Source organism: Chelonia mydas, chromosome 1 (genome assembly GCF_015237465.2).
Source record: "Chelonia mydas isolate rCheMyd1 chromosome 1, rCheMyd1.pri.v2, whole genome shotgun sequence".
Lineage (NCBI taxonomy): Eukaryota > Metazoa > Chordata > Testudines > Cheloniidae > Chelonia > Chelonia mydas.
In genome coordinates this window covers 340641634-340668070 of record NC_057849.1, presented here as the reverse complement: position 1 = coordinate 340668070, position 26437 = coordinate 340641634, and the positions used below count along the sequence as shown (strand labels likewise).

General features: G+C 42.7%; 1 protein-coding gene across 2 annotated transcripts in view; it reads right to left on the bottom strand.

The window, feature by feature from the left end:
* EXOC4 (exocyst complex component 4) overlaps positions 1-26437 on the bottom strand; it is a 578416-nt gene that overhangs the window by 87721 nt on the left and 464258 nt on the right. For both annotated transcript variants that reach the window (XM_007055935.4, XM_043520885.1), the window contains exons 12-13: positions 9811-9947; positions 1230-1385 (exon numbers count right to left, since the gene is read on the bottom strand). In XM_007055935.4, the coding sequence (XP_007055997.1) occupies positions 1230-1385; positions 9811-9947 (293 nt within the window). The remainder of the gene's footprint in view (positions 1-1229; positions 1386-9810; positions 9948-26437) is intronic.

Genomic DNA, 26437 nt, shown 5'->3' with positions numbered 1-26437 from the left:
CCACCCCGACCCCTGACAGCGCCCCCCAGACCTCCCGACCCATCCAACCCTCCCCCGCTCCCTACTGCCCCCCAGCTGGGACTCCCCTGACCATGCCCATGGCGGTCAGACGCTGGCTCCACGTGGAGGCAAACACGCTGCCGGGCTGCCGCGCGCACAGCCCCTCCCCTGCAGAGTGCTGAGGCAGCAGGAGGGGCAGAGGCGGCTCATATGCCCGGGAGCCGCAGAGTCCGAGCACGGTGAGGGGCGAGCCGGTTTGCTAGAAGCTAGGAGGAGTCTCAGGATATGTTTCCATTGAAATTGGAGGTGTGATTGCAACCCAGGTAGTGTGGCTAAAAATAGTGGAGAAGACACTGTGGCATGGAACCGGGAGCGGGCTAGCAACGTGAGTGAGTACGCAGGGTTCTGGGCAGGCATGCAAGCCTGTGCTGATCTTCCACTCCCGAGAGCCAGGCGGGAGGAAAAGAAAAGGAGTGAAATTCTACCTCTGCCGGGAGCCCTTTGAACCACGACCGGAACCAGCACAAAGGGAGCGTTGGGTTCATGGGAAACAAAAGGGGCGATGGTCACAGGACATTGGGGGTCACTGAAAGGGAAAGCTGAGAACAAGTGATGATGGGGCTGCAATGAGGGCCAATACGTTACAGAATGGAATGGAATATGGAGGAATGTGTCTACCTGCAACCAAAGGTGTGGTTGCAGCTTCAGTAGGCATAGCTTCAATCTAGCTAAAATAGCTACATAGATCTCCACTTCCTCCTCTCTCCATCCTGGCTGTTAGGAAAGGGATAACTAAGGGCAGGTTTCTCTGCCCACCCAAAGCAAGCAGAGCACATGTCGATGGAGCTCAGCAACATACCAAGAAGTATGAGATTCCTGCTGGTGACCTGCTTCAAGACTGCAATCCACAGAATAGGAATCATTACCAAGTATTAGGCAGTTGCATAGGGATTCTTTGTACTGTTACACCCCAGTTCGGCAAACCACTTCGGCATGTGCTTAACTTTAAACTCATGCTTAAGTCTCATGGAATTAAATGGCACTTAAGTCCATGCTTAAATGCTTTGCTGAATAAGGATTGACTTAAGCACGTGGGTAAGTGGTTTATGTTCTATGGTCATAAACACTAGCCAAACTTTAAAAAGAAAGAGGTAATTTGTATAACTATAATCCATTGTTCTTACTGTAGCTTCAAAGTGTATTGGAACATCAGCTAAAAAATATGTTACCTTATAAAGTCTTCCTCTTCTTCTCTCTTTGGTCTGAGTTGCTTGGGCTGAGCCATGTTGATCCAGTTGGGCAGAGACTTCAAGAGCCTGGTGATGTCATCATCTTTTGCCCAGGATGCACTGATAACCAGCTTTTCATCTGACTGAGCAATGCTCCTAAGTGAAACCAACAATGGTCACGTTAGGAAAAGGGCATGTCTTACTTCTCGTGTGGGTAATGGCTTCACAGATATTTGACACTTTCTCCTTTATATTATAAAAATGTACAATACTAACGAATAGTTCCACGAGGAGGTCAACAAAGAGTGTAACTCTCCATTTGTCCACAGGACGGAAGCAGTACGGGCAGCCGCAGTGCAAGACTCTCCACACTGCCCCCTCTATTATGTTCTTTTAAGGGACAATAGAGGTCAGATCCTCGGATTCCTTGAAGTTAATGGCGCTATACTGATTTACACCACATAAAGAGCTCATCCAGAGCTGAGAGAAGAGCTCAATTGTTTTGGTGGCTGAAATGGAAAATCCCGCCAAATTCAGTTAGTTTTGAACCTAAACAGATGTTTTTTTTCTTACCAAAACCCTCCCCCAAACAAATACAAAAACAAAATGTTTCAGTCAACCCAAAATGAATTTTTTTCACTTTTTTGTTTTGATATGGGTTTTCCCACTCTTTTCTGGTTTCCTTAAAATAAACATAGTTACATTTCAAAACACAGTTTCAAAATGAAAAGCTGAAAGGGATCTTTTGAAAATGCTGAAACAAACCATTCTGACTTTTAAAAAAATCCTTATTTTTTTATACGACTGAAACAATTCACTGAATTTGACCCCAACTGCATTTTCAGCAAATGTACTACTCAACCAATTTTTTTTGCTCATCTCTAATCTTGTCTAATATGGGCAGAGGGTGGTGTAGTCCCCCTGGCTCATTTGCTTCCTGGAATTTCTGCTGCGATCGCTAACTAGTGCCAACTCTGCCATGACCTCATGCCATATGGGTATCTGTCCAGCAAGCTCATACCAATTGTCAGGCAGCTAGCCAATGGTAGCAACTTTGGGAGTACATATGAAGCAGCGGCTAGGAGACTAATGGTTCTGTATCCTACTCCCAGTTGTTTGAGTCATCTAATATGAGATATATCAGCTAAACAGTTTGTGTAAACCTGAATCAAAGATTACACTGCATTCTAATTACAAAGGCTTTCCTGTTTAACATTTTTGGCAGTATAACGAATATCTATGCTCTTGAAAATCATGCTGGAAATTCCAGGTGACAGAAGGGACATTTCATATAAAGGTGCTGATTAGTGCCTCTTTTCCCAGATGAAATTACTCAGGGATGAATAGCAGCATATGACCTAGCACATGTAACCTTCCTAACTGTTCTCCACTGACCACCAGTGCCCCAGTGGAGGAAATTAAGAACCATGCATCGGTGGGCCTCACTTCCTGTGAAGTGGTCAGTAGTTTGAAAGGAGCTGAGAAACCCTGCTCTAGTGGTTAAAAGAGGGGAGTGCGAGTCAGAGTTCACAGGCTCACGGGCTGTGTTCCGGCTCCATCACTGACTTTCTGTGTGACCTTAAGCATGTCCCCCAACCTTTCTGTGCTTCTGTTTGTCCATCTATGAAGTCTGTGCACGGTGAACAGCAGGGTTGTGGACGTGGCGGCTATGTGCAGGGCCCAGTAAGATTAACAGCAAGGTAGTGTGTGTGGCAGTCAAGCCCCCTGTGTACTCACTCTTACTCTGAAGAGCATGGGGTAGGTAGAAAATGGGCAGGGTATGAGGGGAAAGGAAACATATTAAGAGACGTGGGTTTAACCATGATCCTCCTCCTGCTGAGATGCTGAGCTCCAGATTAAAGCTGAATCAAGTTCCCCTCAGCTCCCTCCATAACTCATCACTTTTTCCTTTGTGATAACACAAGATTCCACACCTGCACTGTGCCTAAATGAGAATACCACCACCTACCCAAGGGGTAGTAAGAATCTAATTAATGTTTGTAAAATGTTTTGAGACCCTTATGACGGAAGGTGCTAAAGAAGTATACCTGTTATGTTCCTTATTTCCAGTTAGTGCAATGGGAACCCTAAGGATATTTGCCTCAGACCTGCCAATGGCTGGTATGGCCTTGACACAAAACCCACCTTGTCTAACACCAACTTAAAATACTTCAGTCATTAACCAGGAGTTAGTGACTAACTGGTGATTTTTGAGACGCTTTATGGTGTGTGGAAAAGCCACCCTTATTTTAAATATATTGAAGGTATGTTATGGTAAAGGAATGGGGATAAAAGAAATTAAATTCACCAGTGTCTATGAGCTGCTAAAAGGAATATAGTGAAAATGGCAGTGAGGTATCATGAGACAACACAGATTTACCTCTAAATGGGACAGATTATCTTCTCTCGCCACTAACACCCATCAACTGATTGTACCTTTCAAGCAACACCAAGAAGGCAACCTGAAATTCTCAAATACACACCATTTACGAAAGCGAATCGCTTTCTGCTTGTCACATATACTTGCAGATGAGCTTCACTTTTCTACCTAGATATTTCGTGTTTAATTTGCCACAGACAAAATGAAGCACTTTTGTTTTTTCAGCAGCACAAGATCTCAATGTCTGACTATCAATTTTACCTCCTACTGCTATTTGGAACTTTGCATTTTTTCACTGGTAAAAATGGAATCTAACTAAAACCTTATTTAAAAACACTCCACAAACAACCTGACAACAAAGCAAAAATGCAGGTAAAAGTTGTCTTGAACAAAAATGCCGCACCATTGTATACAGAGTCAGAAATCAATGTTTCATATTAATTTATTATTACTTTATTATTATTAGACATTTGAGATAGAAAAGGCAAATGAGGTCATTTCTGCCCATCTCCCTGCTAATGCAGGATGACTGTTCCCTATCCTACATTAGCCAGTGCTTTGTCCAGTCAAAATTTAAATGACTGACGCAATGGAACTACTACTACTTCCTTGAAAGTCTATTTCACAGTCGAACAAACCTAACGCTGGGGGAAAAAACCCCTGGTACAATGTCTAAGTTTTTCTCAGCTTAATTTTATCTCATTACTCCCAGTTACATCCATTGTAACAGCCTCAATTCCTCACTGCCCTTACGGTTCACACTCTTCAATTATTTATAGACCGTTATCATACCCTTTCAGATGCCTAGGATTGAATGCAATCTTCGGGAGCATTCTCACCAGCATTGTAGAGAGAAAGACACAGTTACCTGTCTGCTTTACAAGGTGAGACATCAGCTGCTCAAAATTGCATTGGCTTTTTTGTTTTGTCACTGCTATACTGAACTGCAAGCTCAGCTCCAACGTATTGTCTGTTTATTCTTTTCCAGCATCATGGCCTTTCAAGAGTCTTTCTCCTATTGTTCTTGATTATCTGGATTCAAAAGCATTAGTATGTATCCTTCACTTTTGCATTATATCCTGTTCATGGGGCCACATACAACTGGCGCTTTAAACAGAACTCTCATGTGTGCGCCTTCTGGTTTTGTTGACATTCTGTTTTTACTCCATTTACCCGCTCATTAGTGGAGACGTTAAATAGGATCGGAACTAGCACTGATCCCTGTGGTAACCCACCAGACATCCAGCCTCTACCATCAACTGCATGGCCCTTTACCAGTACCCTTTCTTCGGTCTTTCATCTGGATTTCAGTCTACATGGTAACTTCGTATACATGTTGGTCTAACTTAGATCTTTAATAACACATCATAAGACACTATGAAAAGCTTTACTAGAGTCCAGAATAGTTATTTACAAATACCCTCCCACACCATGAAAAACCCTGTGCAATGACTCTGCTATGGTAATGGGGTTAATCATTACCACCAGTGCCATAATCTGCTAATTAATTCCCAGCTCAATGGGCCACAGGCAGTGCCATCTGTGTGGCCGTTTGTACCTAGCTCCCAGGAGGGGGCAGGAAAATAGGTGTAACACTTGAACAGGTGATGATGCACCGCTGAGAAGGGCCCACCCCTCCATAGCTCAGCGAGTTTTAGTCATAAAACATCTGCCAGTGGTAGTAGCCACAGACTCGCACCGTTTCCCCTTTGGAGCAGTTGTGCAGAGTGATTACTAACGGTCCCTGGACACAGCTGGGGTGCCAAGCCGTTTCATTAGGAAAACAACTGGGGGCCAGAGGGGCTAATTGGATTCAGCTATTTCATGACAAACGCAGCCAGGAACGATGTTTTCTTTTGCAGGACCAAGGTAGAAGCTACTCCGAACTCTAGGAATTGGCGATTCATAACCGTTTCCACGCTGTGATTTGTTCACGCTGGTGCGAGTTTAGAATCTATTATTAATGTGAGCCAAGGACAGGCCCCTTCCCTGAAAAGCTTACATATCTAAACAGACAACATACCAGCTAAAAACATACATAAAAAACAGTGGGAGAAAGAAGCAAATAACAGCCACTGGTTAGGGCACCAGTCTGAGACTCTGGAGACCTGGGATAAATTCCTTGCTCAGCTTCAGACTTCCGGCATGACCATGAACGAGTCACATACGGTACGTCCACATTGCAACTGGGAGGTGTGACTGCAGCACGTGCAGAAATACACAAGCTGTTCTCCTGGTCCTAGCTAGATCAAAGCTAGTTTGAATAACAACAGTAGTGAATCTGCGGCGGTATAGCTGACTGCATGGGCTAGACCTGCCCACCTAGAACCTTGGGTATGCAGCTGAGCGGCCCCCATGGCTTTACTGCTGTTGTTACTTGAGCTAGCTTGATCACAGCTATCTTGGCTATGTGTCCACATGTGTTGCAGTTACATCTCCCGATTGCAGGGTAGACATACCCTAAGTCTCTTTGTGCCTTGGTTCCCCATCTGAGAAATGGGCTCAGCTACAAGGTGTTTTTGGTGGTACAGCAGGAATCAGTCTTTGAAAAAAAAGGTTGTAGGAAATTAGTGGACTCTCTGAGGGACTGAGGGTGAGTTGCCTGAAAGAGTTAGAAAAGGAACTCTGGCAGTTCTAACAGGATAAATCACCAAGAAAAGCTAAGGTCAGCTATCTGGTTCAAAACAGAGCAAGGTTCGTTTGTGGTGGAAGAGGAACATGGTGAGAAACTAAAAGAGGAAGGATTGATTGGAATCAACAAAAATGGGCAGCCATGTTGATGTTGTTAGGTCTTTTCTAGTTCCTAAAACATCGTATTGTTCTTTACTGCTATCCCCCAGCCCAGCGATAATCCTTTGGCAACGACTGATTCGAATCAGCAAGAGACCATATTATTGATCTGGCTATGTCACCTATACCAGGGTAGGGGAAGCTGGCAAATGTTTTTTTAGTAACATTTCACCCCAACATTAAAAAAAAAATTTCACAAATTTCACTCTGGATCATTTTTTGGTCCCCAATTTTGCTTTCCATGAAACACTCGTGAATGGCAGTTTTTGCATCCAAACATATGAATTTTCAAAATGCTGTTTTTCAGGATGAAAACTGACCTTTGTTAACATGAACATTTTAAATTTAAGAAACGTTCAAGGAACATAGGATTTGCCAGATTGGATCAGAACCAAGGTCCAGCTAGTTTAATGCCCCTTCTCTGACAGTGGCCAGTATCTGATACTTTAGAAGGAGAGGTCAGTGCCCCACAATAGGCAGATATGTGATAATGTGTTTGCCACATTAGGGCTCTTGCTGATTTCCAATTGCCAGAGACTGACTTAAACCCTGAAGCACAAGGCTTAATAACCCTGCCAAAATTTGTTCTCTTTAATTATGACAACATGGGGTCTTCTTGATAGCTACATACATATCTAGGCTGTTTTTGAATCTTGTTAGGTTCTTGTACTCACTGGAAAATTAAAATAAAACTGAAATGGAACTGGAAAAGCCTCAGATTTCAAGTTTCTGGCATGATGTGAACATTTCACATGGTCTATATCAGTCCCCTCTACCAAAGAATGAGTTTCACTTTCAGGATTCATGCAACCTTTGTCATACGGCCACTAAAAACCTGGGTCCATTCCTAATCAGAAGTCTCTGGTTAGGAATGGCCATGAATAAGTCCAGTGCTCCATACAGTTCAATTTTGGTCTATACCCGCTTCGTCAGATGAAGGGTTAAGAAATGCTGCAGTGTACAGTTAGGATTCTATACATCCAGGGAAAGTTTCTTCTGAAGCTCCAGTTGTTGGAGGTTGGGGCCTATTTCTGAAACCACCAAAACATCACTATTAAACAATAGCTATTACATGGCTGAAGCTGAAAGGATTCAGGATATTGGTCATCTGGAGCACAGCAGATTCACCACGTGAATAGAGAGGACCATATGGGCTATTTGAATTATTTTTCCCTATTAGAAACACACATACACAAAGCCAAGCTAACGAACCAACTGGCCACTGCACAAGTCTTCTATTATTTACCTTTCTAGCTTATAAAGAGCCTGTCAACATGGCATCTCACTTTGTATACTAGTTAGTAAGACTTGCAATGTTCATATTTGTGGTTTCCCTGAACTCCAAAGAAGACGGTAGCTATCTTATACTGTCATTTGCTGCCCACCATCTCTATCATGCACACACAAAAACTTCCTTCCCAGAAAGCCCTTTGACTAAACCTTAGTGTACTACCACTTACAATTTACGCTGTAAATTTGTAGGGCCAGATCCTTAGGTGGAATTCCACCGATGAAGTGAGCTGTAGCTGAGCTTATGCTCAAATAAATTGGTTAGTCTCTAAGGTGCTACAAGTACTCCTTTTCTTTTTACTGACTTTAAAGGAGCTGATTTTCATCAGTTGAAGATTAAGCCTTAATATTTCCAAAGTTGGAGGGGGAAGGGGGCCAATAAGACTAATTGTTGGTTCACCTCTGCCCTTCTCAAAAACCTTGGGGGAAACCATGGTTCACAGGGCGAGACTGCACAGAGCTTTGGCAACATGAGAGCTCCCAGCAGAGGGCATTGCTACCTTATGGATTTTATCATCTCTTTGGAATATCTCAAGCTACTCACACACACACGAAAACAGGGGCAGCAGAATTTCTCCTGTCCCTGTTATGCTCTTCTGAATCATCTGAACTGTATATAGATTTCTATTTCCGTCAGTCATTTGCTAGCAGCAAAACTAGCACACTTCCTGTTTTTCCTCCTGCTGTAATCAGGATATGGTAGTCCAAATTAGTGCTGCCCTAATTACTCCTCAGCAGGTGTCGAAAGAAAGAAAGAAAGAAAGAAAGAAAGAAAGAAAGACAGAAAGAAAGAAAGAAAGAAAGATCCTTTATTAAATTCGACCAACAGCTGTAAAGATATTACTTTCTACTGCCTGATTTCGCTCCATAAGGTTTATTGAAACAGGCATAATAAAGGAACATTAACTGTAATAATAATAATACATAATATAGATGTATATAGACACACCCACCACATGTGTACGTATATGGTGTTAATAATATTCCCATAGGTAGCCCATTACCAGATGAAACTTTTCTGAATGAAATCAGGCAATAAGAAATAATTTCTTAGCACTACTGGTTGGAACACACAAAGGGATTTTACTACTTTCCCTGCTACCACCAGCTTCAATTAGCTCTTAAAAGGTACTTTTTATGGTACTAATATGGCCCACATTACCACAGTACCTGAGCACCTCACAGTCTTTAGTGTTTTTATCCTCACAACACCCCTGTGAAGCTGTTATCCCCGTTTTACAGATGAGGGAACTGAGATACGGGGAGACTAAGTCACTTGCCCAAGGTCACAGAGGAAGTTGGTGGCAGAGCAGGGAATTAAACCAGAGTCTCCTCAGGCCCAGGCTAGCACCCTAACCACTAGCACATCCTTTATTTCCGAGCCTAGGTTCCCATGTGGTGGTGCTGTTAGCTGTTAGACTTCAGCCCCAGATCTTTAAGGATGCATGAATGCAGTCCTGTATGTAAAGCATTTTAGGATCCTTTGGAGAAAATGGTGCTATAGGAATGTTAAATGTTTTAAATATTAAATAAAATCCTGTGTATACTGTGCATATATTATAGCCACAAATTTCAAAGCAGTTTAGGGGACTTAAATGCCCAGATTCATTAAAATGAATAGGAATTGGGCACTGAAATCAGCTGGCTTTAGAAATCTCATCCTATATATCTTGAGAACTTGTAATATGAAAGGATTCAACTTGTTTTCTCACTGCATGTAACCAAGTATAACAGAGCTGATGCGATCACACGGTTATGGAGATCACACTTTTCCACCCTACTTTCCCTGATTAATCCATCTCTCTGTTTAAGAACAAGGACGTGTCTCTTTTGATTCTACCAACCACCTGCATCAGTGTTTTTGGAAAGTATGCATATGGGTGTGAGAAGTCACCGGGTCTCCCCAGCCTCTTGGATGGCTATTACCTCAGATTTCTCTCCTGCCCACTAACCAAGCAGACAAGCTTTCCAAGAGGAAGTAACTCCATCCTGCACATACTGAAATAAAACAACACTTCAGACCTACACATCTTTCATCTTAATCCTCCCCAACAATTTTGTGAGGTCAGGCTCATTCTCCTTATTGTATAGGAGGGTCTGGCTCCCTGGGCTAGGCTATACCTGTAGGCAGTAGTGCAGGTTTCCTTGTAGTCCTGGAGCTTCACACACACCATGTTGAGGAACTGATCTGAATAAGCACTCAGGTCATGCATCAGGTTCATGAGGTCCTGGACTGTCTTCTCCACAATTACTGTACTCTGGAAAAGAAAGGGCATGATGACACAACATTTTTCATGTAACCAATGGAAGAGGATGTGGGGAACAGGCAAGAGAACCACAGATCCTGGAAGGGATGGGTGTGACAATCTGCTGGGGAACCATTGTGTTACTCTTCTCAGCCCCAGCAAGTGGGAGGTTTCCTGTTGCTAAACTATGTGTCAGCTCCTTGACACACCAACCTATGTGGCTTGTCAGCAAACTCTTAAGGACTCTCCTAGTCCAAACCTTGTCTCGCATTAAACAATCAGTGCCCCCCAATTCTTGAATTCCACAGAGACATCCATCTGCAATGCTCAGCCCCTCTGACTGTAGCACCTATAAAATCTTACCAACTTTGCTGCTCCTTTAAAGAGACAGTACACAAGAGCTTATGACCTTAACTGGGGTTAACACACCCTCTATTTCAATCAAAGCACGCATTTGGTTCATGGTAAAAGTAAAACAAGTTTATGAACAAAATGACACTGATTTAAGCGATATACAGTACAAGCATTGAAATAGTTACAAACAAACAAAAGTAAAAATACTTCAGTAAGACTTCAGTCTAGCTTAACAGACTAGAGCCCTTTGTTCAAAGATGCTTTTTTCACCAGTCTTTCCTCCAATATGGCTGACTAGGCCTTTAGCTCTTCGGGTGAAGGATGATTTCAGGGTTCGCTCCCCCCCTCTTTACAGTCCAGTAAGCCTTTGAAATGTAGCCTTCTAAAATGTATTCCTCGATAAATTTCCTTTCCCCTGCTGGTTGTAGACGCCATGCTGGTCCCTCCCCTCCTGGTGATTTTTACAATGCAAATTATCTCTTCCTGCAATCTCCAATACAAATGAATAGCCCACTGAATTTGGCCCTGCCTGGTCTGAGGTGTTCACCTCTTTCCTTTGTCTGAAGAAAACCCATTTATCAACTCCCCTGGGCCTGCCTGGTTTAAACACATTTTAGTCATATATTTCGAGCACATCTGTAAAGTTCTTTGTGGGTTATCCATACATACATCATGCAAGAAAATTAAGATAAATGAGTTATTAGTTTTCCAGTGATGTGTTACAATGCCACCTTTTGGGTAAATATCACGGCAACAGTGTGCCATCTGGCATTGGGGTAGTCTTAAGGTCACAATGATATTGACTGGCAATGGGTTAAAGAACATTTCAGTTCCAGGATACTGGTTTATATCGGATTGGGTTGATACTGGCCCAAATTAATCATCATACAAAGACCTTTCAATGAGCTGTATCAAATGAGATGAGGGTGCTAATTCCAGTTGTTAGCAGGCAACTGACCACACCGTAAAAACTGCCATAAAAATTAGTGCTCATTGGCAGCATTCAGAATTCACATGGACTTTTATTACTTGGGTTTTGAAGTTGTTAAAAAAAGGAAGTAAAAGTAAAGGGTTAAGCACAACCTTAACTTTGAATTTCCTGGACGTCGTTAATCTGTATTGTGGATCCAACCTTACAGCAGAAACCCACCAACTCCCATCACTGACTTGAATTACTGAACACTGTGGACTACTGAGTGATGTAAAATGGACTGATAAAAGGAAAAGCAGAAACTGTATAAAACGGTAGCATATTGGTCTAATTATCAGGTTTGAAATCCCTAGATTTTTTAGAGCCAGAGGCCTGAATCCTGGCAGGGATGACTCAGCCATTAATCTTTCCAAAGTTGATAAACTGTATGATAAACTGACTATCATACATTTTAATGGACAAGACTGAACCCGTAGGGCCTAATTTTCAGAAGTGCCAAGCACTTGCAAGTTCCCACTGACTTCAGCTGGAGTGTGGATACTCAGCAAGCCTGGTCACTACATCTTGACATGGGTGGATCTCATGTAACTTTTAAGATTAGATTTGGCCTGTTGTTTTTGTCTCCAAATTCGTCTCCCTACCATTGTACAAATTGCTGTGTGTTGGGGGACAGCCACCTTCCACCCCAGGCACGTTCTGCTGGCAGGTATGGTTTGAGAAGTACTTGGGATCCTTTTGATATGATAGGCACTATATTTAAGTAATATGAATGAGGCTGTGAGTCTGTCATGGAAGTCACGGATTCCGTGACTTTCTCTGACCTCCGTGACTTCTGCAGCGGCTGGTGCTGGCTCAGGGGCTGCCCAGCTCAGGCAGCATCAGCTGTTTGGGTGTGTGGGAGGGGACTCAGGGCTAGGGGCAGGGGTGGAGGGGTATGGGGGGCACTTACCTTGGGGTGGGGGGCTCCCCAGCTCCCACTGGCATGGCCCTGCAGCTCCTAGGTGGCGGAGGGACCGGGGGAGCTCTGCGCCGCACGCTGCCCGTGCCTGCAGGCCCTGGCCCCGCAATTCCCATTGGCTGCAGTTCCTGGCCAATGGGAGCTGCGGCAGCGGGCGCTGGTGGCAGGAGCTTAGGCAGCCCTGGCTCTTCCGCTGCCTAAGAGCTGCAGGGATGCGGAGCTGGGTAGGAAGCCCCTGCCAGCCCCACCAACCGAACCCAACCCTGCCCACCCCCAGCACCAGCGGGGTTCCTGGGCCATCTCCCGCGGCGCCCCACCCAAGTTTTAGGCACGGCGGGTATTTTTAGTAAAAGTCATGGACAGGTCACGGGCCTGTGAATTTGTGTTTACAGCCCATGACCTGTCCATGACTTTTACTAAAATACCTGTGACTAAAACATAGCCTTAAATATGAACCACAAATGGGCAAGCTTACTGCTTTAAAATTCTGTGTCATATCCCAAAGAACAGTCTGCAGGAGCAGGGGGCACTGCATATCTAACAACACATCTGAAGTCTGTAGAGTCGCTGCAAATTTTGGGATTGGGGAGTTATCTCAAGGTGACTCAATGAGATTTCCTGCATTTGTAACATAGCCCTGGGTATTTCATTTCCTTGTTTACAAACCATGGGGATGGAGTGTTACAAAAATCCTGCAATATATAAAATGAGTTAATAATAGGCTAGGAGGGAGCTTGAAGGATTATTTCTGAGCTATGCACACAGGCAGAAAAAGAGAAAGAGAGGCTGAAGCATTTGCCAATCCTTGTTTGGTATTATGGCTATTGGGGTAAATTCATCTCTGGGGTAACTCCACTAACTTCAACAGAATTACATCAGGGATTAATTTAGAACTCAGTCCTTTGTTTGCAGAGCAAAAATCTCATCGAAGCCCACAACACAGTCTCTGCAATATCCCCACAAGCCCAACTTCGGTCTCTCCATCGATTTTCAGATTAAAGAACTGCAACGGCACCCAGCTCCATAATCCTGTTCCTCCATATTTACCTATGAGTGACAAGAATTGATTCTGTTTTGCTACTTGTCTGTGAGCTGATAAAAAGATTCAGAAAACCTCACCCTCATTCAGTACCTGGGTTATTCCTTAACCTGTACAACGGGATCTTTAAACGGAGCTTTGCACTAAGCGTGCTTTGTGGAGTGTGCTTGGCTAGCAATGTACTAGAGTGACAAACATCATTTCATCTCCTCTTACACCCAAAGTTGAGTTTTTTAAACAAACCACACGAACAAGGTAATTTCTAATATAACTAGCTATATTTCAGCAATAGATGTGTCCAAACAAAAATATACCATTTTCCAGGCATTCTTTTTATATCGCCTCTGATATCTTTTATTACAATTATTTATACTATACAGTAGACACATGTCAGTAGCAACCTATCAGTGCCCTTTTGTTATGTTGCCCCTAAGAGGCGGTTGCTGTTATGGGGAGTGTCGATAATTCACATTAGGGAAAGCATTCCCAAGGGAAATGTTGCTCGTAAGCAGCAGTTTTTCTTACAAGATCTTGCTGCAAACAAGCACCTACTGTAAAAGCTATTAGAGACTCAACTACAGAGAGGTCCCATTGTGCTAGGTGTTATACATACAGACAGTAAAAAACAGACCCTGCCCCAAAGAGTTTACAATATAAATGACAAGTTGTAGTACGTGGTGTGGGGGTGAATTAAACAAATGGCTGAAGATAGGGAGGATGGGATAATAACAATAAGCAGACATTTTAAGCACAGACTAGCTGTTTGCACAATTGATAGCCAATCAGTAGCAGCAGTAATCACAGTAACACCAACTGGCTCTTTGCTTAGTCATCACTTATCTTAGTTCCAGAGTGCCACTCGCTGCAGCTTCTAGGTGTTGAACATGGTAAGAGGGGATGCAAAGAGGTTAATTTAAATAAACCAGCCAAATCTCACTAAAACAGGATTGTTGATATGAGACCTTTCACATTTGCAAAAAATCAATGTAGATGCCGATATCATGATGAGTGAAGTATAAAAACTATATAGAGTAGATTATATAGATTAAATCAATTAGATTAGATATATTGAATATAGAATTTGACATGTGCAAATCCAGCATCTTGCTTTTGGCTTTGGTCTAGGTCTGATACTTCAGTGACAGGGGAAAAAAATAAATGCATATGAGTAATTATCCAACGCTTTACATAAAGGGAAAAATTTCTTCCTGTCCATGCGGCAATCAGCTAATGCCCTGGAGGATGAGTATGATTACCCTCATTTTATAATGTATAACTACAAATTTTATTATAGTGAATGACATAAAATTACCCAGTCCCCTTAGAAAAAACAGCTACAACATTAGATTCTTAGCTGGTGTGAACTGACGCAGCACCACTGACATCAATGGAGCGATGCTAATTTACACCACCCGTAGGATCTAGCCTTCTGCATGCCCTCCATAGACTGATCACACATCATGTGTGGAAGTATTTTCTTTGTATTTGATTTACATTGACTTGTTTCGTGAAATGACCCCTTGTTCTCTTACTTTTAGACAACATAAAGCAATTTAACGATTTTAAAACAAAGCGTATACATTGAGAAGAGAGAGCAAACAATGGTTCTCAAAGGTTTCTGACAGCTGACAGCTCCTCTCCACCAACATTAAAAACACAGTAAAGTTTTAAAATACAAATTTGGCAGCAACTGAGTCTTGTGTCTCTCTAGATGCCCTCTGCTACTCATCCTGATTTTAATAAAATGGAGAAATACTATATGAAAAAAGACTGCACTGGATATGTAATGGCTATTTTTTGTGTAACATTTTAACCTTTTGTGGATGAATCCTAACAAATATGCATTTGTCACTAGGATTACTGTAAATGCATTAGTCCACGTTAATACAGCTGGATTTGTTAACTGGCACTGCAAAACATCCATCTTCCATAACTCTATGGAAGAAAATGAAAGGCAACGCACGTACTATTGGAGAGTTACAGCTTGGATGCTGCTAACCCATCTGGTTCTGTTAACATTAAATGCCTATGATCACAGTGTAATTTTATGGCAAGACACTTCAATGAAGCCTTTTAAAAACACACTAACAAGGAAATTCATGCACGGACCAATATTAATCTCCTCCCACTTGAAACCCGTGTATGGTGCTGAATTTTAACATTGTGCCACAGGTCTAATGCATTGCTTTTATGGCACAGTAAGGAGGCTTTGAAAGAAACTTAAGACTAACAAAGAGAGGAAAAAGCTCCTGTTAAGAATCACTCACCAATAGCTACTACTGACGTAGCATGATAAGAAATAACAACACTCACCACTAACGTTGTGTTTTTCCTTCTAAGGTAGGTCTACACTTACAGCTGTGCGCAGAGTTCTGACCCTGCACACCCAGCTAGCACGGGCATAAATCGCTGTGCAGCTGGTGAGCCACTGCTTAGGCAAGTAGAACACAGACACGCCAGAACCCTAGATAGCTCTCCACATGCCCACGCTGTGCCTCCCATGTCTACCCCACTATTTTTAGCAGCATAGTGTCCCTCTGCCTCCCAGCTGTTGGAGCTTTTCCCTGCCACAGTGAAAGGCTCTGGCAACTGGGAAAGGCTCCCTCCCTCGTGCCACGTATAGCTCCCTCCTTTCATTGCCACTTATAGCTACACCTCGCAGTGTGGATACATCCTGCCTTTTACTGTGGTGTGTAGCTGCACATACCCTACAGGCCGCTGCAAATGTAGCCAAGTCCTTCGAGTATTTTACAAACTAATCTAACAAACAAGCTAATTAATCCTCAAGGGGGGGTCTGATTCCCGCTTACCTTAAAGCCTCTTTATACCCCTCCAGTAGTGTAAAGGAGCCTTAAGGGGAGTATAACCTACCCCAATTTATGGCACCTTTACACTGCCAGAATGGTATATAAATAAGAAAGAGGCCCAATAGTATTAACATCCTCATTTTACGGATAGGGAAATTGAAGTAGAGAGGTTAAGAGAATTGCCCAAGGTCAGACTGCAAGTTATTGTCAGAACCAGGATTAGAACTCCTGTACTTCCGGTCATGCCACTGCACAGGGCCTCTCCTTTGGAAGCCAGAAATTGAAATTTGTTTGCTTACCTATTTCCCCTCTTCAAAGATAAATATATTCAGTGATTTGTTATCTATATTACTTGTAAGGGCTTGGCTGCATTCACTGGTTTATTGCTATAGAACCATTCAAGAGAACTGATCTGGCACTGTGGGGTCAACTGTGAGCATTGTTTGCACTGGTTTGTCACTGCAGATTTAACCATGAATGCCAGGCCTGACACATTAGCTTGCTGCTGTAGCTTCACTCACAAGGACAAGAATGCATATAGCGTGCTTGTCTGATTCTCCAGGGTTACTTAACTCCCAACATTATATACCCTTCTAAAAATACTACAGTATTCTACAGTGCTGATCCAGCCACACTATGTCACATTACTGAAAGATGAAGTGTTTTCAATTATTACTGCAGAATATTGTAATATTTTAACAGGTCTATAGAAAAAATTGCATAGACATTGCAGACAGACCAAAAATAGGTCAAAACATTGGGTCCCCAACCCTCCTATCATCTTTAGATTTTAGATCTGTAATTATAAGTTATGTAAACTCTGAGCTAGGGAATATCAGAAGAATAATCTCTGCCCTGAATGTATTTCACAGGAACTGGGGCCTCTTTATAGTTTATGGCTGGTAACATACCCTCAGACACCCATGCATTTACAAATTCTTGGTTTTTCTTTTCTTAGAGCTGGTAGATAGAAGAAAAAACAAAACAAAAACAAACCAGGGACACAGAAGTCTTGTCACCACATGCAATATCTTCTCCAAAATGCAGCAGAGAGGGGGAAAGTGACTTTGGCATTCTGAGGGTTGCAGATTATTAGTAAATTATTGCCCATCATTTATAAAGAACCTCAAGATGTCTTGGCAATAGAAGGTGCCAGATGAGTGAAGGCTGTTGCGGCTACAAGGAAAATAAATATAAAGGTTTTTAAGCAAGGTTAGAGCTGAAAGGCAGAGGTTTTTAAGGTGTTATGCAGAGTGAGGCTGCAATTAAAGGCACAGTAGGACAGGTTAAAAGGTTTTCAACTCACATTTCTCCCACTATTGATCTACAGTTGTGGGTTTCTAGTGTATTTCAAAGCCCCAGCAGACTAAAGGTTAAATTCCATAGAAATTGGCATCTGGACATATAGTGTTTCCTTATTGATGTATTTTTTTTGTTTTTTAATTACATCTTCTCAGCTGCCCCCCTTGATGCCCAAGAGCTGTTAAATTCACAACATCAGGCTTTAAAAAACATTATTCATTCTTCTTCACAGCACTGACAGGGTCTTTTCAGCAGGGGGCTCCAGTGACCCATGATGGGGCACTATTCATTAGGGAGGAGCTGCAAACATATAAATCAACATGTCAGAGGAAGAAGCCCCGGCCTGACCCAGCAGGAATGCATGATACAAACAGATTTGTTCCGCTCTATGCAGCCTCACCTGTCTTCAGTAGCATACACCATGTAATAATCAATTATGCTGACAAGCTTCCCTACAAATCCATGCAGCTTCAGTTACTCATGTGCGTCGGAGGTGAAATGCAGAGAAGGGGGCCTGGTCAAAGGACAGTAGGAAGGAGGAATAAGCTCCCTTATGAGGTGGCAACAATTCAGAATCTTGGTAGTTAAAACCTATCAGATCACTGATTCCATTCACTCCTGCCAGGGCAGGCTAGATAGTCTCCCAACAGAGGACACGGATATTAGTCTGATTCTACATTCAGGTCAAGAGGGGTATGAAGAGTCACAAATCTGGACTTCCTTAATGTTCACAGGTGTTTTGATCTAGGGTTTTGATTCACTGCAATACAACAATAAGGGCTATTGTTGAAATTTGGTTCTGAGTCTATATCCGTCTGAACTCTAGCAAAGTTGGGGCTATTTAAATCACAGGATTTTGGTTTGGGCCCAGCTCTAAACTAGGTCTTAGCCAAATGTGCAAGACGAAGTTGCAGCTAGACAAATCTAAAATCACATGCAAAGTTTCCTCTCTTTAGCAAGGCTGTAGGATGTGAACAGTTGCCAAAGATCTTTTTCGGCTCTCTATCCTATAACCAAACATATCCATCCTTCATTCCCCTCTGGACCCGTTCTCCATATTACAGCGCTGGCTCTTCCCATATTGTCTCAAAATCTCTTCTAGGGTAACTGCCAAATCGCTACACCCGCGTGCCAACTGCAAGCATTTTAAGTGGCAGAGCAGGCTTACATGAAAAGCTTTTACACAGTCCCAGGGCATATGGGACATTGTTTGTTTTTTCTGTTGTCTTTTAAACAGAAAATCTCTGCTCACAGGTCCAAAGCTCGTCTGCTTCCAGGCTGCAAGCTGCTTACTCTGCCTGAAAACAGGAGGTTTATGGGTTGCTCAACATTTTCGTCATTCAGAGTAGCAGCCGTGTTAGTCTGTATCCACAAAAAGAAAAGGAGTACTTGTGGCACCTTAGAGATGAACAAATTTATTTAAGCATAAGCTTTCGTGAGCTACAGCTCACTTCATCGGCATGCATCTGATGAAGTGAGCTGTAGCTCACGAAAGTTTATGCTCAAATAAATTTGTTCGTCTCTAAGGTGCCACAAGTACTCCTTTTCATTTTCATCATTGTAGCAAAAGTACGAAGAGGGTATGGAGCGTGTTATAGACTGTCAGAGCTTGATTCACTACTGCATTACTGCCACACTAGACTGGTATAACTCCACTGATTTCAACGGCATTACACCAGTGCAAAACTGGAGTAATGCAGGGAGGAATCAAGTCCTTGGTACTATTATTAGATATCTGCCTCAGCTGAACATTTCAAATCGGAAACAGGACATGCACTTCCCGAAAGTTCAAGGGTGTTCTGACCTGGGATTTTTGGTTCAATCTATTTTTGAATATAATAATAATACCTGGTTCTTATATAGGGCTTTCCATCAGCAGATCTCAAAGTGCCTCACAATCTTTAATATATTAACCCTCACAACACCCATATGAGGTAGGGAAATATTGTTTTTATCATTCCCATTTTACAGATGGCAACAGAGGGAAACTGAGGCACAGAGAGGCTAATTCCAAAGTCTCACAGGAAGTCTATGGGGAAGCAGAAAACTGAACTCTGGTCTCCCAAGTCTTAGGCTGGTGCCCTAACCACTGGACCATCCTTCCACAGTGACAAAGATCCATTCTGGATCTGAACTTCCTCAGAATTTCAGGGTGTTTAGATTTTGGTTCAAATCCATTTTTTTAAAGTAACCTTTATTGTTACTCCTAGGAATAAAGCACTGCATGGTAATTAAGAAGGGAGGCTATTTGAATCCTTATAGTCTTCCTTTTAAGTTGATACCTACAGATAAATTTACAGGAAGAGTGAAGTTTTGGAAAATGAATTTCTCCATCCGGTAGGAGCGTACTGAGGGCAGAAGATACAAATACAGGTCTCTCCTATGCTACTCTTTTTAAAATGATCACAGATGTCTTCACAAGATAGAGAATTTCTGTTCTTCCTCTCTCTCAGATACTCGGCCCCCCTCCCATTTTCCCTGAGTCCCTTGAATGTATTATGACTTTATACAAACTGACAGGGTTTCAACAGCAGTGTGAGCTTTGCCAAAAATGTACCTTAGGCAAACAGCTTTGCATCCAATCTGAAACATTAAGCTGCGTCTGTCCAACCTCCTCCCCATCGCAACCCAGACTCCGCCACCTGGGATCTAGAAACCCGCTGTTTTCTGACATGTGATGCTCTGCAATGTTAGGCTGCCAGTTGCCATTTGGATACTCTGTTGTCAATTAATAACAGTTTGTTATTCGGCAGGTGGGTGAAGCATAGTGCTGTGTGGTGCTCTCCCAGCACATGATGAGGTTTTCTGGTGTTGGGGCAAGGGAGGCAGTCGCAGAAAACAGTCAAGCTGCTAAAAATCTGGACAGGCTTTTGTGATCCAGTAAATATCAAGTGCTCCTAGAGCCTTGAACAGCGAACAGTTCTCAAAACCTGCTAGAGATGTACATGTAAGCACCTCCGCTCGCTTTGCCATAGTTCCAACAGTCTTACCAATGCCATGTAACTCTATCCAATTATAATATTCACTTGGCACGATGGTACATTTCTGGGATGCAAGGCTAGGACTAGGAATATGCGGGTGTCACCCTATACGTTATTCAAGGGAGGCTGGGCCTAGCAGTTTGGTACATGTCTGGGGGTGACTTGCATGCTGGAGGCTAGGCTGAGTGCCAGTTCACACAGCAAAGCAGGGCACAGTACACACCAGACTGGAAAATTAAGGGGGCACAGTTGTCCTACTGTCTGAATTGCACCCTGGGAGATGTCACACCCCCATCTCTCTTTAATTATATGTGAATGGAAAATAACTTCTTTTTCTACCAGGGAAAGTGTAAAACTTTGCTGACCCATAACTCAAAAATAGATGAACTCCAATCAAAAATACAAGAATAGATATAAGAACTTTCTAGCCACGAGTACATGTGATGTCTGTGTATGTGGTATTTTGTTCTCATTGGCTTTATCCTGTGAGGGGCTGAGCACTTGGCTCCTCACTGAAGTAAGTGGGAGATAAGGATGCTCTATACGTCTCAGCTCCTCTAAAACGGAGCCTCATTGGTTCAGACCAATGGTCCATTTAACCCAGCATCCTGTCTTGCAGCAGGGGCCAGTACCAGATGCCCCAGAAGGAATGAACAGAACAGGGTAACCATTGAGGTAGCCATCCCCCGTCATCCATTCTCAGCCTCTGGCAGTTGGAGGTTTAGGGACACACAGAGCATGAGGTTGTGTCCCTGACCCTCGTGGCTAATAGCCATTGATAGACCAATCCTCCATGAACTTACCCAATTCTTTTTGGAACCCAGTTATACTTCTGGCCTTCACAACATTTCCTGGCAACAGGTTCCACAGCTTGGCTATGTGTTGTGTGAAGAAGTACTTCCTTCTGTTTGTTTTAAACCTGCTGCCTATTAATTTCACTTGGTGACCCCTGATTCATGTGTTATGTGAAGGGGTAAATAACTCTTCCCTATTCATTTTCTCCATGCTATTCATGATTTTATAGACTGCTAACATAGCCCCTCTTAGTCGTCTCTTTTCTAAATTGAATAGTTCCAGTTGTTTTACTCTCTCCTCACATGGAAACTGCTCCATACCCCTAATAATTTTTGTTGCCCTTCTTTGAAATTTTTCCAATTCTAATCTATCTTTTGTGAGACGGGGTAACCAGAACTGTACACAGTCTTCAAGATGTGGGCGTACCATGGATTTATATAGTGGCATTATATTTTCTGTCTTATTATCTACCCCTTCCCTTTCCTAATGGTGCCCAATATTCTATTAGCTTTTTTGTCTGCCACTGCACATTGAGTAGATGTCTTCAGAGAACTATCCAGAAAGACTCCAAGATCTCTTTCTTGAGTGGTAACAGCTAATAAACAGAATCATAGAATATCAGGGTTGGAAGGGACCTCAGAAGGTCATCTAGTCCAACCCCCTGCTCAAAGCAGGACCAATCCCCAATTTTTGGCCCAGATCCCTAAATGGCCCCCTCAAGGATTGAACTCACTACCCTGGGTATAGCAGGCCAATGCTCAAACCACTGAGCTATCCCTCCCCGCTACAGACCCAATCATTTTGTATGTATAGCTGGGATTATGTTTTCCAATGTGCATTACTTTGCATTTACAACATCGAATTTAATGTGCCATTTTCTTGCCCAGTCACTCAGTTTTGTGAGATCTCTTTGTAACTCTTCACAGTCAGCTTTGCACTTTAGTATCTTGAGTAATTTTGTATCATCTACAAATTTTGCACCTCACTGTTTACCCCTTTTTCCAGAACATTTATGAATATGTTGAACATCACTGGTCCCAGTACAGATCCTCGAGGCACACCGCTATTAACTTCTCTCCATTGTGATAACTGACTATTTATTCCTACCTTTGGTTTCCTGTCTTTTAATCAGTAACTGATCCATGACCCACCTTCCCTCTCATCCCATGACTGCTTAACTTTGGTTAAGAGCCTTTGGTGAGAGTCCTTGTCAAAGGCTTTCTGAAAGTCCAAGTACATGATATCCAATTGATCATGCTTGTTGACCCTCCCTCAAAGAATTCTAATAGATTGGTGAGGCATGATTTCTCTTCACAAAAGCTGTGTTGACTCTTCCCCAACATAATGTGTCTCATAATTCTGTTCTTTACTACAGTTTCAACCAGCTTGCCTGGTACTGAAGTTAGGTTTATTGGCCTGTAATTGCCAGGATCGCCTCTGGAGCTCTTTCTAAAAATGAGCATAACATTAGCTGTCCTCCAGTCATCTGAAATAGAGGCTGATTTAAATGATAGGTTATATACCACAGTTAGTATTCTGCAATTTCACATTTGAGTTCTTTCAGAAGTCTTGGGTGAATACCATCTGGTCCTGGTGACTTATTACTGTTTAATTTATAAATTTGTTCCAAAACCTCCTCTAATGACCCCTCAATCTGGGACACTTCCTCAGATTTGTCACCTAAAAAGAATGGCTCAGGTGTGGGAATCTCCCTCCCATCCTCTGCAGTGAAGACGGATGTAAGGAATTCATTTAATTTCTCTGCAATGGCCTTATCATCCTTGAGTGCTCCTTTAGCATCTCAATTATCTGGTGGCCCCACTGGTTGTTTAGCAGGCTTCCTGCTTCTGACGTACTTAGGTTTTTTGTGGTTAGTTTTTGAGTCTTTGGCTAGTTGCTGTTCAAATTCTTTTTAGCTTGCCTAATTATACTTTCACACTTGACTTGCCAGAGTTTATGCTCCTTTCTATTTTCCTCATACAATCATAGGAGATGAGGGTTGAAAAAGACGTCAGGAGGTCATCTAGTCCAACCTCCTGCTCAAAACAGGACCAACCCCAGCGCAATCATCCTGGCCAGGGCTTTGTCAAGCCGCGCCTTAAAAGCCTCTAAGGATGGAGATTCCACCACCTCCCTAGATAACCCATTCCATCTATCAATCCTCAGTGGGATTTGACTTCCAATTTTAAAAGGATGCCTTTTTGCCTCTAACCACCTCTTTTCCTCTGCTGTTTAGCCACAGTGGCATTTTTTTGGTTCTCTTACTGTTTTTTGAAATTTGAGGTAAACATTTAATTTGAGCCTCTATTACAGCATTATTACAAAATTTCCACACAGCTTGCAGGCATTTCATTCTTGTGACTGTTCCTATTAACTTCTGTTTAACTAGTTTCCTCATTTTTGTGTAGTTCCCCTTTTTGAAGTTAAATGTTACAGTGGTGGGTTTCTTAGCTATTTCCTCCTCTACAAGGAAGTTAAATTTAATTGCTTTATGAACACTATTACCAACTGGTTCAGATACATTCACCTCTTCCACCAGATCCTTTGTGCCACTTAGGACTAAATCAAGAACTGCCTCTTCCTTTTTAATTCCAGGACTAGCTGCTCCAAGAGGCAGTCATTAGTGGTGTCTAGAAATTTTATCTCTGCATCCTTTTCTGAGGTGACATGTACCCAGTCAAGATGGGGATAGTTGAAATCCCCCATTATTACTGAGTTTTCTACCTTTGCACCCTCTATTATCTCACTGAGCATTTCACAGTCATCACCACCATCCTGGTCAAGTGGTCAGTATTATATTTCTGTTGCTATATTCTTATTATTAGAGCATGGAATTTCTATCCACAGAGATTCTATGGTACAGTTTGATTCATTTAAGACTTTTACTATATTTGATTCTGTGCTTTCTTTCACATATAGTGCCACTCCCCACCAGTGTGACCTACTCTGTCATTCCTATATATTTTATATCCTGGTATTAAGTGAATGCATATGTAAGTTATTATTTAGCTGTCATGTTTGCCTTGTATCAAGTGATCCAACATGCTTTTGCTCCAACAAGCTGCAATACTGATGAAGAGTAAATTGTACAGCTCTTTAAGATAGAACATGTACTGTGAAGATATGCATATTACTCTATTACCTCTGATCATGAAGCAGAATTGCTTTCTTCTTGTCAAACTACATGCACACATATTTATTTATTTAGCTTTCATAGATACGTCCACCCTATGTTCTAGGCACAGTACATGATTTGAAACACATGGCTTTTTATTACACAACCAACCTAAAATGAGAAGGACTGAAAAAAAATCAACTCTCCCCTCTTCTGCTACGATCCAATAAATGGATAAACACTACTTCAGAGTCAACGGTATCAAAGGATGCTGACAGATAACATACTCAGCATGGATATATGATCTTCATCCACTGATGCACGGTTGACCACCAATACCAAGCAAGCCATTTCTGTACTGCAAGTAGGCGAAACATCAGGATTGAGGCAGGCTGAAGAGGCATGAATACCTCCAGGTATTTCTGAATGACATTCTTCTTGATATTCTTCCCCCAAAAGAAGAGATTTGAGATGGACAGTCTCTCCAGGTACCAGCTTATGTTAAATAATCATTTTCCTCAATAAGGGTGTGACAACTGTTGCTTTTTAAAAACCTGGCACCTAGCCCTTTCTCAGCACATCACTGGCACTCATCTCTGGCAACAGCTTCACAGCCTCCCCATTGACTTTCACCAGCCATGTGGGTCAAGAATCTAATGCACAGCTTGTTACTCGTACGTTCTCCAGCAGCCTTAGTGAACATCACAAGCTGACACATAGCGAAGACTCTTTATGTGCGCCCCTGGGAACCAATTCCGCCACCACAGAATAATAAAGGTGTGTCCTGATATGAGCAATCTTCTCTACAGATTTCTAATCCTTCACAGTGAGAAACAGCCCACTCTCACATCAGCTCCAAGCAGCCCTGATTACCCAGAGTTGTCAGCTTCCCAGAACAGTTCCACTGTTCAGGCCTTTGCCGATGTAACCGTATATATGGAGAAACTCCACTTGGCCTCCTGAGTTGCTACAGCATAAGTTTAAAGGTCTTTATTTTATTTAAACGCTTCAGTCTAGCAGAAAATGAAATCCAATGGCTGGAAGCTGAAGCTAAACAAGTTCAGACTAGAAATAAGGTGCAAATTGTTAACACTGACAATTAACCACTGGAACAATTTACCTAGAGATGTGGTGTATTCTCCAGCACTTGACATCTTTAAATCAAGACTCAATGTCTTTTTCAAAGATATGCTGTATGGGCTTGAGGCAGAAAGTTCTGGGTGAGGTTCTCTTGACCAGCGTTTCTCAAACTGAGGTCTAGGGGGTCTGCAGGCCCACTGATCAACTCCTCCCCCTCCCCCCCAGCACCTCCTGCACACCAGGGAACAGCTGTTCCCTGGCATGCAGGAGGTGCTGGGATGGAGAGGTGAAGAGGAGGGATGGGGCAATTGGGGGAGGGGGCAGAAAGAGGCAGGGAAGAGTAGAGGCAGGTGTGGAGTGGGGGGCGGGAAGAGGTGGGGCCTTGGGGGAAGGAGTGGAGTGGGGTGGGGCCTGGGACTGAGCGGTGGGGTTTCGAGCACAGCAAAATTTTAAATCAAAACGGGGCTCCTCAGATTACTAAAGTTTGAGAACCGCTGCTCTACACTGTGTTATACAGGAGGTCAGAATAGATGACCATAATGGTCCCTTCTGGCCTAAAGATCTACGAATTTACTTTGATTTTAATCTAACAAACTCCATGCCAAAGGATGCCCCGATAGACATTTAAAGACACAATGCCACAGGAATTACGAAACATGAATCATCTAAAAGCAGCAGAAACACTTCTTCCTCCAGCCCTACCACAGCTGAACAAATCAGGATTCACTAGACCAAAATGGTTTAATCCCTCCAAACCTCCATTGCATTTTCCCATTAGACAGAAATCCCACTTTCAACAGCCTCAGCCGTCCACCACCACCCGCTCAAAGAGATGGACTTGCCAGCATGCCTGGAAGGCACAGGGGCTACTTTAAACCCAGGGGAACATAGAGGATCACATTCCAAAGGAAAGGGGCCTTCCTGGAGAGCATCCTGCCCTTTGTGTACCAAGGTGGACTGAGCTCAATCACCCGTATTTACCTCAACTATGGCAGAATTGCACCTGATCCAGTTCAGAACAAGACTATGGCCATTAGCACTATAGCCATGGGTCACCTGAACACCATGGAACTGAGACATGAGCGTTCTGGAGACACTGTTTGAAAGGCTAAGGACAAAAGAAGTAAGTGTCCCACCATA